The 12,009-nt window shown below is 39.7% G+C and overlaps 1 protein-coding gene across 2 annotated transcripts; it reads left to right on the forward strand.

Moving 5' to 3' along the window:
- Positions 1-4: 4 nt before the first annotated feature.
- On the forward strand, positions 5-11,133 carry SDHD (succinate dehydrogenase complex subunit D). 2 transcript variants are annotated; one of them, XM_003992354.5, is made up of 4 exons: positions 5-161; positions 3,541-3,657; positions 5,086-5,230; positions 10,162-11,133. In XM_003992354.5, the coding sequence occupies exons 1-4, from the start codon at positions 110-112 to the stop codon at positions 10,325-10,327; spliced, it is 480 nt and encodes a 159-aa protein (XP_003992403.1). In that variant the 5' UTR covers positions 5-109; the 3' UTR covers positions 10,328-11,133. The 2 variants fall into 2 exon arrangements, with proteins under 2 accessions (XP_003992403.1, XP_023094864.1); XM_023239096.2 differs by lacking the exon at positions 5,086-5,230 and having other exon boundaries at positions 10,162-10,250.
- Positions 11,134-12,009: the final 876 nt, after the last annotated feature.

A 12,009-nucleotide genomic window follows, 5' to 3' on the forward strand; every position in this document is an offset into this window, starting at 1 on the left:
GGTTCACCAGGCATTTTCCTGTTTCTTGTTTTCTTTCGTTGTCGAGGGGTGGGAGTAATCGAGTGACTGCTTCCGGGTTGCTGGGTGACCTTGAACCTTCGGGAGAAAGATGGCGAATCTCTGGCGGCTGGGTGTCCTGTGTCGTGCGCAAGGAGGCCGAGGTGAGGGGTCCTGGCAGCCGGAGGTTCTTAGTACAGTCTCCAGCCAGGGAAGGGAGTGCGGTGAGGATTTGCCTCCAGGCGACGAGGCCTCTTGAGCAGGGAATCCCTCCATTCCGTTTGCCCATCTGGCTTCTGTCGAAACCATGGCGGTAATCCCTGTTACCTACGCGCCCAGACGTTTTCCCGAGCGCGTTATCACTCCCGCTCAGGGCTGACGTGGGGATGGATAATCTGAAAGAGAGCTCCTGGAAGTTACGGTCCTGCTGAAGCTGTTCATAAGAGTTCTGTTTTTTCTCCCCATACAAAGTCCGTAGAGTGCACCCACCCTGCATTGGAAAATTGTGTGTTAGGCTCTAAGTGCCAATGCCTGGTCTTGCCCATTTACCCGGAGTTGGCATAGGGGTCGGGAGATCAACTTGATAATCATTCAACTGGGCATTTGTATTCAACCAGACACTGTAGTAGGATTGGGATACAGATGTGAATAAAACATAGTTCCTGCCCTCGAAGAGTTTTCATTTTTATACGGAAAACACACGTAAGCATAACTTAACATAAAGCACAAACTGTTGTACTGTACATAAATTATTATGGTAGTCCAGAGGAAGAACATATTTAGCTGTATGTTTTGGAAAGGTTACCCTCTCTTGGTTCCTGAAGGAAGTGTGTCCTATTTGAGTCTTGAGGATAAGGAAGGCCACAGGACGAAGGACATTACAGTTGGAGCTACTGGAATGAGCTAAAGTAATGATGAAGGTGTAGGAATGTGAAGTAGGAGAATAAATAAACTAGATATTAGTGCATGAAACTGAAGGTGAGGAATGAGAGATGAATCTGGAAAGGTGAGCTGGAATCAAATCATGGAAGAACTTGTCTTGATAAGGAGTGTGCATTTACCTGCTCTGAAGGGGACCATTGAAAGATTTGATATAGAGTTGCAGTTTAAATCGATCACTTGAGTAACACTGTGGTAGATGGCCATCATAGGAGATGGGACCGGCTAGGACACACGTCAGGGAGATGAGATAGGACACTGTTGGAGTAGTACAAACAAAGAGCAGATTATCTCAAGAAATGTTAAGGAGATGCATCAGTATCATTTGGTGATTGATAATTTAGGGAGGGAAATTTTACATGACTTGGCAGATTTTTGGTTTAGGTTAAAGAGTGCCTGGGATGTTATTAAATAAAGTGGCGAACAAGCAAATGGAAGACGAGTTTGGTTGAGAAAGTGAGTTGAAGGATGATTGTAATTTTTGGCATGGTGAGTTTGAGGATCATGTAGGATATCTCAGGGGAGAGACCCAGGAGGCACTCACACTTCTGAAACTCTGGAGAGATAGCAGGGTTGCAGATACAGAATTGGGTGTCATCAGCTTATGGGTAGAATAAGCTGAGTGGACAAAACGGCCAAGGGTGGTCTTAAGACATGAGGAGAGCAATGGGCAGATGATAGAAAGTTGGGAAAACATTAAGAGTGAATGTAGGAGGAGTTTGATATAGGATGTCGGACAATCAAAGGGAGGACTAGAAGAGAGTTCATCAGAACAGAAGAGAGGAAAGGTCCAATAGGGTGGAGACTAAAGGGTGTTTGTTGGATGTGATCACATGGAGACCATTGGCAACTTAAAGCAGTTTTAGTAGGGATGACAATAAGTTTCAGAGTTGAAGAATGATAGGGAAGTGAATAAGTGGAGGTGATTTAGCCAACATTTTAAAGAAGCATAATTGGAAGAGCCAAATTATGGGAAGAGCCCAAATGTCCATCAACTGATGAATGGATAAAGAAGCAGTGGCATATATATACAATGAAATACTACTTGGCAATGAAAAAGAATGAAAATTTGCCATTTGCAACAGTGTGGATGGAACTGGAGGGTATTATGCTAAGTGAAATCAGTCAGTCAGAGAAAGACATACATGTTTTCGCTCTTATATGGAACTTGAGAAACTTAACAGAGGACCATGGGGGAAGGGAAGGAAAAAAATAGTTACAAACTGAGGTACAGTACAGAGAACAAACCGAGGGTTGATGGGGGAGGCAGGAGGGGGAGCGGAAAATGTGGGATGGGCATTGAGGAGGGCACTTGTTGGGATGAGCACTGGGTGTTGGATGTAAGCAATGAATCATGAGAATCTACCCTCGAAACCAAGAGCGCGCTGTATACTCTGTATGTTATCTAACTTGACAGTAAATTATATTTAAAAAAAAATAAAGAAGCATAGTTGGAAATGGCCAATAGGAAGGAAGGAGAGGTGAAAGACACAGGAGAGAAATTACCTCTTATTGAGTAATTATGACATTCTGGGAATTATGCTAAGCACCTTTCATATGTTAATTTTCAGTGGAGTATTATGAAGTAAGTGCTACTATTTTCATTTTACAGATAAGGACATTTAGACTTAGAGAGGCTGTTTAACTTAATTGCTCATCACCTCACAGCTAGTAAGTGGTGGCATTGCGTGAACTAGGTCTAGTTTTTAACCAAGAGACAGGATCAAAAAGGGGACAGAACGGGATAGGTTCAAGAGTACAAGTGTAGGGGTGCCTGAGTGGCTCAGTCGGTTAAGCGTCCAACTTAGGCTCAGGTCATGATCTCGTTAGTGAGTTCAGCCCCACGTTGAGCTCTTTGCTGAGGGCACAGACCCTGCTTGGGATTCTCTGTCCCCCCTCCTCTCTGCCTCTCTCTCTCTTAAAATAAATAAAACATTTTAAAAAATTAAAAAAGAGTACAAGTAGAGAAACTGATCTTGAAAAGGAAGATGGTAATAGATGTACTTCCTAAATTAGACTGAATTCCTTGAGGACAAAGACTGTCTTGTCTCTTGCTCCAATGAAGAGCATGTTTTTACCTGCAGTAAATGTTTGTTGGATGAACAGATGAATAAATGGAAAGAGAAAGGAACTATAATTTACTATTTATTTATTTATTTAAAGTTTATTTTGAGAGAGTGCGCATGCGAGCAGGTGAGGGGGGAGAGAGAGAGAGAGAGAGAGAGAGTGCGAGCAAGCAGGCTCCACACTGCTAGAACAGAGCCCCATATGGGGCTTGAACCCATGAATCGTGAGATCATGACCTGAGTCAAAATCAAGAGTCAGACCCTCAACCAACTGAGCCACACAGGTGCCCTATAATTTACTTTATAAAATTGGTAAGAGTGAAGCCCTTTTACATAAGTGGTTCATTGATTTTTCAGTCTTTCAATGGCTACTTAGTCTGACTTCATAGTAATCCAGGGAAATATATACTGTCCTCATTTTACAAATGAGTTGTTATCCCCTGTTTGGAGTAAATAGCTTGCTTATGGTCATTTAGAAAGTCTGTTATTCCTGTTAAAGGAGAAATGTTTATGACTTCCCTTATATCTCTTTCCTCAGCTCTGTTTCTCCGAATTCCAGTAGTCAGACCTGCTTATGTCTCAGCATTTCTCCAGGACCAACCTGCCCCAGGACAGTGTAGAACACAGCACATTCACCTGTCACCCAACCACCATGGTACGTTTTTTTTTTCTTTCATTGCTACTGCTTTTTGGGCTCTTTTCATCTTTGTCTTGGGTAATTTTCATGCCTTTGGCAGGACTTGCTATCTGTGGAGTGGAATTCTTATGTCCAACTCTGTCAGATGAAGACCTGTTTAGCCTGCACCTTGGGGCAGACAATGCCACAATGGTTGAAGGATGCCATTTACACTGAAAGAGAACCCTTCTGGTCTAAGTCTATGAAAATTTCAATTTTTTTAAAGGAAATAGTTTTGTAGGAAGAGTCTATAAAATATAGTCACTCTTATTTAGCTGATAGAGAGGAACCATATACAAGTAATTTAGAATAGTAGACAATTTAAAAAGTCATACATATTTATAGCTGTTAACTGAATTATTTTTATTTAGGTTGGTACTAAAATCACATGGCATTTTTGGGGTGAATATTATGGAAAACCTGTAAGTGAATAGTAAGTTAACTATTATTTCCAGTTTTAGAGTCTGGAAAGATCTGTATTTTATAGAGATAGAGATAAAGATTCCTCTTGATTCTTAAGTCAATAACTTATGTACAGTTGCATCTGAATTATGAGAAATTAGGCAAGTATAGTTTTTCTGCTTTTTAGAGTTATTTTGTCTTGGAAAATTCTTTGTTTCTGCATTCCTTTGTTTAGTTCAGTTAAATTTAGCAGAGTGGTTTTAATTTAAAGTGCATGGGACTGAAAGCAAGCCCTTGAAGTTTTAAACATCGTTTTTAATGTATGCGTCCATGTGCATTTTTCTGGGGAATATCTGTCCTTTTATTAGATTCCCAAAGAGATCTGTAACCAAAAAAGATAGAGGCTCCCAAAGAAATGTTTAAAGCCCATTTTGTTTTTCACTTATTTAAAAGAAGTTTTCATGTTCGTGTTCATACCTGTTTTGGACTATTTATAAGTAATGGGACAGAAGAAGGACCATAATCGTAAAAGTTCACATCGGAACTTTTTGAATTGGCTGGTTTGGTTTTTTTTGGGGGGAGGATTTTTAGTATTACCTTCAAATTCTAAAAATTAGAATGTGTAAATAAAAGAGTAATGTTTTAAAGGAATTCCTCTGCTGGTATTAACTTACATTCGTAAAGTATCTGTCCATTACACTAAAGCCCAAGGTTGGTGGTTCTGCAAAGGTAGTTCATCCATCTTCTGGCCTGTCAGCAAATTGGATCAGTCTTCTAATGCATTTAAATAGGCACTGTGACACCTCGAGCTAAAGAGCGTCAAAGAAGGGAGATAGCATCTTTCTCATTTATCTTCTTTATCTTACTCTCTTTCTGCTCAGTTAAGTCTCATATGCATACTATTTGCCATTCTGTCAGCTGGGTTATTTTGTGGCAAATACTGAATGTGAGATATGTGTGTTTTCCCCTTTCAACTCTTATAAATCTGGTCCCTCCTTTTTATAGCTGGTTCCAAGGCTTCATCTCTCCACTGGACTGGTGAGAGGGTGGTCAGTGTTTTGCTCCTGGGCCTAATTCCAGCTGCTTATTTGAATCCCAGCTCTGCGATGGACTACTCCTTGGCTGCAGCCCTCACGCTCCATAGTCACTGGCAAGTACAGCAGACCCTTCAGTGTTACGTTGCTAAATTTATTTGCTGTGAGCTTGTCCCGTTACTGCAGATGAGGGAGAAGTTGATTGAGATACTCAGACCTGTAGACAACTTTAAAACCTATAAAGTATTTGTATGCCCAGATTTGTGTATCTGCCTGCCTATTTGATGTCTTCTCTTCCATGTCTAATAGGCATTTTGAATATAGCATGTTATAAAACTGAGTTCGTCGACTCCCCAGATCTCTTCCTCTAGTACTCTTGCCGATCTGAATTAATGGCATTTGCACTCTTCTAATTGTGCATGCCTCAAACCTGGTCATCATCTTTGGTTTCAGTAGTAGTCACCTAACTGGTCCTCCTTCTGTCTATTCCCAACACAGCAGTCTCAGTGATCCTTTTAAAATATTAAGTCAGATGAAGACATTCTCCTTCTCAAAACACTTTGCTGTCTTTTAACCTTCCTCAGGCTAAAAGTCAGAATTCTCATGATGGTCTACTGACCCAAGGTAGTCTGGCTCTCTTTCTTCCCCAATTTCCAGCTACTCTCTCTGTCATTCACACCGGCTTTCATGATAATTCTTGGACACTCCAGGGACACTCCAGGCCTCAAGAGTCTACTTTGCTTCTGCCTGACACTCTCTTTCTCTAGTTACATGGCTTATTCCTCATTTCCTTCACATCTGAACTGTCACCTTCTCAATGAAGCCTTCTCTAACCACTTATTCACAATTATAGTGTCCTTCCCAGTATGTCTTATCCCTCTCCCCTGTTTTATTTTTCTCAGTAGTGCTTATTACCTTCTACTATACTGTATCATCTGTTTATCATTTTGTGTATTCCTTGTTTCCCCTCATTAGAATGAAAGCACTGATACAGAAAATTACAAGAATCACATCCATGGCTTAATGAATTATTGCAAGGGTAATGCTGCCCAGGTCAAGAAATTGAACGTTGCCACCTACTCCAGAAGCTTCTTCCTTGTGTTCTACCTCAGTCATAACTGTTCAGCATCCTCCCAACCAGGAACCATTATCCTGGTTTTTATAGTAATCACTCCCTTACATTTTAGTGTGGTTTTATCACTCAGTTGTGCATCCTTAGACACTGTAGTTAAGTGTTGCCCTTTTTAAAAAAAGAAAACAGACTTTTGGCTGTTTTTGTTTGTTGTTATATATATTTAATGCCTAGAGCAGTCCCTGACACGCACTAAGTAAATACTTATTGAATGAGTGAATTCCCAGCTTCTATTTACTTTATCCGGTGTAGTTTGTTAGACTTTCTAAGTTAATTAACCCTCTGCAAAGTTTGTAAATAACAGGATCTTTGAGTTCATTTTATGTTGTTTTATAAGGACAACATGATATTGTGGGCAGGGGAAGCATTTTTGGGTTCTTAGAACTGAAAGGACTTGGGAATATCTTAACCAACCCTGTTATTTACAGATGTGGACACTAAACCCCGGGGAAGGTTAAGTGATCTATCAGAATGATTTTGTAGATTAGTGTTACAAGGGATTTTGCTTACCTGATTTTCTAGGGTTGGTCAGGGAATTACCCTTTAATCTACAGACCTTTCAAAATACAGGATTCCATTGCATTATGAAATATTAGATCACAAGTACAGGAATATTTCTCTAATATGTGGTTTTTGGCAGGAGATCATCTAAATCAACGAAAAGTCAGATTAAGAATTCTAATGTAATATATTTATATATATTTTTTATTCTATTCTCCAGTTACCTTACTAATTCTTCCTTCTCTCTCTCTCTCTTTCTCTCCCTCTCTCTCTCTCTCTCTCTCTCTCACACACACACACACATACACACACACACACACACAGGATGACTTAAAAGAATGTCTATAATTGTGCATTAATTACTCAGCATCCATTCTCTTTTAATCCACATTAATTGGGCTTTTATCCTAACTACATAACTGAAGTAATTCTTACCAATATCCCCCAAAACCTTCATTTTTCCAAATCTATCTGTCTGTTCTCGGTCTTCCTCTTACTTGAACTCTCAGCACCGTTCAACTTAATTGGCCATCCCCTCCTTAAATAATTTGTTTTGGCTCTGTAGACCCTGTGCCCACCATTTTCCTCCATCTCACTAGCTGCACCTTCTCAGTCTCTGATGCCAGCTTCTCCCCTTGTCTGACGTGTGAACGAGAAAGCCCTGAATCCTGGGCTCAGTTTTCCTTTCTTAATTTCTCTAATTTCCTGAGGCGAGCTCAGATCTGACCTCTTCTTGATCTGCAGTCCTGTGATTCCACTTGTCTAACCAGTGGAGTCCATTTGAATGTGTAATAGTCACCTCAAATTTAACATTGCCAAAAGCCACTCTTGTCCGCCCCAAATCTCTCTTGATTTTCCCTTAAAGCTGCCTCCTTTCCTGTTCTTCCCTAACTCAATTAAATCATAGTTGCTCAAGCCAAAAATCCTAGGAGTTATTGCAGATACTTCTTTTTGTCTTATCCCACATCCAGTCCATCACCTCTTTCTGTTTGTTCCCTCTTCAAAACATAGCCTGTCTAAATTGTCACTTCACACCATCTCCCCCGTCACCAGCCTAAGTTGAGCCAACAAACTTGCTGAGGCTACTTTATTTGCCTCCTAACTGGTTTTCTGTTTCTGTTCTTGCCCCCCTTCTGCTGCCTGCACTCTCCATTCACCATACTGCAGCCAAGGTGGTCTTTTTTAAAAGAAAAATTACATTTCTTTATAGGAGATACACAAATGGCTCATAAGCAACATGAAAAAATGCTCAACACCATTTTTTATTAGAGAAATGCAAATCACAACCACAATGAGCTGCCACTTCATACTTAATAGGATGGCTCTAATCAAAAAGATGGGCGATGACAAGTGTTTCAAGGATGTGGAGAAGTTGGGAGTCCTCCTGTGTCTGCTGGGAATTTAAGAAGTTGGAGCCGCTTTGGAAAACAGTTTGGCAGTTCTAACAAAAAGTTAGAGTCACCATATAACTCATCGATTCCACTTTTATGTGTACACCCCTCAAAATTGAAAACATATCCTCACGCAAAAACTTGAATAGTAATATTCATGCAGTGTAATTTACAATAACCAAAAAGCAAAAACAATCCAAGTATGTGCCACAATGTTGATGAACCTTGAAAATGTGAAGTGAAAGAAACTTGACACACAAGGCCACATGTTTCATTTATATAAAATGTATAGAATAGGCAAGTCTGTAGAAATAGAAAACAAGTTAGTTGTTGAATAATGAGCTCATGGATGCAGGGTTTCTTTTTGGGGTGATGAGAATTAAATAGTGATGATGTTGCACAACTTTGTGAATACACTACAAACCAGTGAAGTGTACTCTTGAAAAAGGGTTAATTTTATGGGGCATGCCTGGCTGGGGCAGTGGGTAGAGCCTGGTACCTGATGTCAGGGTCGTGAGTTCAAGCTCCACATTGGGCATAGTGCTTGCTCGCTTTAGAAAGTGTTAATTCTGGGGCGCCTGGGTGGCGCAGTCGGTTAAGCGTCCGACTTCAGCCAGGTCACAATCTCGCGGTCCGTGAGTTCGAGCCCCGCGTCAGGCTCTGGGCTGATGGCTCAGAGCCTGGAGCCTGTTTCCGATTCTGTGTCTCCCTCTCTCTCTGCCCTTCCCCGGTTCATGCTCTGTCTCTCTCTGTCCCAAAAATAAATAAAAAACGTTGAAAAAAAAATTTGAAAAAGAAAGTGTTAATTTTATGGTATGTGAATTATATCTCACTAAAGCTGTTATTAAAAAAGTAAAATTAGGGGCGTCTGGGTGGCTCAGTTGGTTGAGCATCCGACTTTGGCTCAGGTCGTGATCTCGCGGTCTCTGAGTTTGAGCCCCGCGTCAGGCTCTGTGCTGACAACGCAGAGCCTGGAGCCTGTTTCAGATTCTGTGTCTCCCTCTCTCTCTCTGACCCTCCCCCATTCATGCTCTGTCTCTCTCTGTCTCAAAATAAATAAACGTTAAAAAAATAAAAAATAAATAAAAAAATAAATTTAAAAAAAGTAAAATTAGGTCACTCCTTACTTAGGTTACTCCCTACTTAAAAACACGTCTGTGGTGTCCCATTACATTTCATATGAAATTCAGACTTTTTTTTTTAAGATTTTTTTAAGTAATCTCTGTACCCTATGTGAGGGTCAAACTCACAACCCCGAGATCAAGAGTCATGTGCTCCATGGGCTGAGCCAGCCAGTCACCCCTGAAATAATAAACTTTTATTATGACCTTCAGGGCCCTATGTGATCTGCCTTTCCATTATGATCTGGTCCTCCAGTCACACTAATCTTTTTACTATTCCTCAAAGATGCCAAGGTCATTGTCACTTCTGTTTAGAACGTTCTTCTCATTCAGGTCATCCTTTCTAAAATATTTTCTCATACCACATACATATTTATTTTCTCCTTCACTAGAATCTGTTCCATAAAGGCAAGGATGCTGTCTTATTTGCTGTTGTTTCAACATCTATAACAGGTTCTGGCACATAATATCTGCTTCATAAATTTTTTTTAATTAATGAAAAATTCTATAGAGCATTTGTTTTAAAGTTTATTTATTTATTTATTATTAATCTCTACACCCAGTGTGGGACTTGAACTTACTACCCTGTGATCAAAGAGTCACACGCTTCTCCAACTGACCTAGGCCGGTGCCCCTGGAGCATTTGTTTTAATTAAACAAACAAACAACAACCAAGATTTTGTATATAGAGTGGCAGTTAACTACTGTCTTTGATAGAAGTAACTCTGGAAAATTCAATCTGAAGAATAGAGATGTCTTTATTATATTACTGGGAAACTCTTGATTCCTTCATTTTGGTTTATGAGTCTATGACCTTGAGTTGTACTTTGAACCTGATAATTATTGTTTTGCAGTCAAGTTAGCTGTTTGGCTTTCTTTTGTACTGTTATTTTTTTCTTTAGGGGCCTTGGACAAGTGGTTACTGACTACGTTCATGGAGATGCTTTGCAGAAAACCGCCAAGGCAGGAGTTTTGGCCCTGTCAGCTTTAACCTTTGCTGGGCTGTGTTATTTCAACTATCATGATGTGGGCATCTGCAAAGCTGTTGCCATGCTGTGGAAGCTCTGACCTTTTTGACTTAATACCACGAGAATTGATTGTACACCTCTTTGCCTCTGCTCTGTCATGCCATTGAACTCACAATAAGGAGGAAATAACAGATAAGTCCATTGGTGAGACAAACCTCTTCTAATCGCCTGGTTATTTTTAGAATTCAGTCTTTGAGGAAAAGGTTTGAGAGAAATTGTATCCAAGTAATTTGGGGACTGAGTTCCTTGTTCTGGTGAGTTTATGGGGTTGTCTCCCAGCTTCTCACAAGACTCAGCATAACTAAACATTGCATATGAGCTTTTGCCTGTTAGCTTTTCAAATTCTTAAAGGGAATTCAGCTTTATTACTATCAATACCTGATCAAACATCTATGTTTGTCCTGGGAATGATGGTGAAAGGGAAAGACTGTTCATTCACAAGTAAAGACTTTGCAGAAAATTAGTCAGTGTTTAATTTTTGAAAACTTCCCTCTCTGTTATACCAGTTATTAATGGTTACATGTCCTAGGGAAACTTTAAAGTTAGGAAATCCTGCTCTTTGACATTACTCATTTCTAAAGCTTGGGAGGAGGAGCCTGGAGAGCTTCTGAGTGTAGAAAAATTCCACATAGGGAAGAGGTACCCTTATAGATGTATCAAAATATTACAGATTCTGAACTGAGACTTAATCCTCAAATGTGTTTATTTTACTTGTCCTAATGTTCTACAAATATAAAACTGTAAGTAATAAATTGTTATTTTCCCACTGTAGGAATCTCTAATGTGAAAATGTATTCTTTGAAATAAAGTTTTTTTAAAAATAAAATGCTATATAATAAAAATGTATTGTAGTCTTTTATGTATTAACTGTCCATAGTTTTATTCAGTAGTACTTGGTGTCTTTTGCATATATAGCACTAAAATAGGACTATTTAAGTTTCCTTCTAGGGCTTAGCAGTGTCGTAAATTACAAAGTACTGTGATACAAAAAAGAGTCATATGTAAGAGACAGAAATACATTGAGTATGAGTGGTTTGGTATAAGAAGAGTGTTAAATACATTTGACCTTTGAACAGCAGTTGCACGGGTCCAGTTAATATGTGGATTTTTTCAATGTATACAGTATAGTACTGTAAATGTATTTCTTCTTTGGGGTTTTTATATTTTTCTCTAGCTTTATTGTAAATACAGCATATAAATCTTATAACATAAAAAATACATGCTAATTAACTGTCTAGGTTATCAGTAAGACTTTTGGTCACTGGTAGGCTGTTAGTAGTTCAGTTTTTGGGGAGTCACACAGATTTCTGACTGTGTAAGGTGTCAGTGTCCCTAACCCCCTTGTCACTTAAGGGTCAGCTGTAGTAGGATTTAGAATGATGTTCCACATCATGATGTTCTGTAAATGCCAACCTTCGGTGTTTAAATTATATTCTGTATGCAGTTAGTTTGGTCTGAAGGGTGAGTGTAAGGCATGATGGTTTGTTTCTCGTAGCAACATAGTAGAGCTGGCACTGGGCGCATTTCCCTGAGGACCTTACTGCGCAGCTGAGGCAAGCTTTGGAAGCGCGGCTGGCTAGAAGGGTAAGTGTGTTCACGAATGTCTGCACTAGGGGTTATAGGTAAGCTCCCCTTAATGTGCTTACAGCCTTGTCAGAGACTCAGATGTATATTAAGGGTTTAGGAAGAGGCGATTAATTCTCTTTTGGGGGTCGCTTAAAT

This window comes from Felis catus, chromosome D1 (assembly GCF_018350175.1).
Source record: "Felis catus isolate Fca126 chromosome D1, F.catus_Fca126_mat1.0, whole genome shotgun sequence".
Lineage (NCBI taxonomy): Eukaryota > Metazoa > Chordata > Mammalia > Carnivora > Felidae > Felis > Felis catus.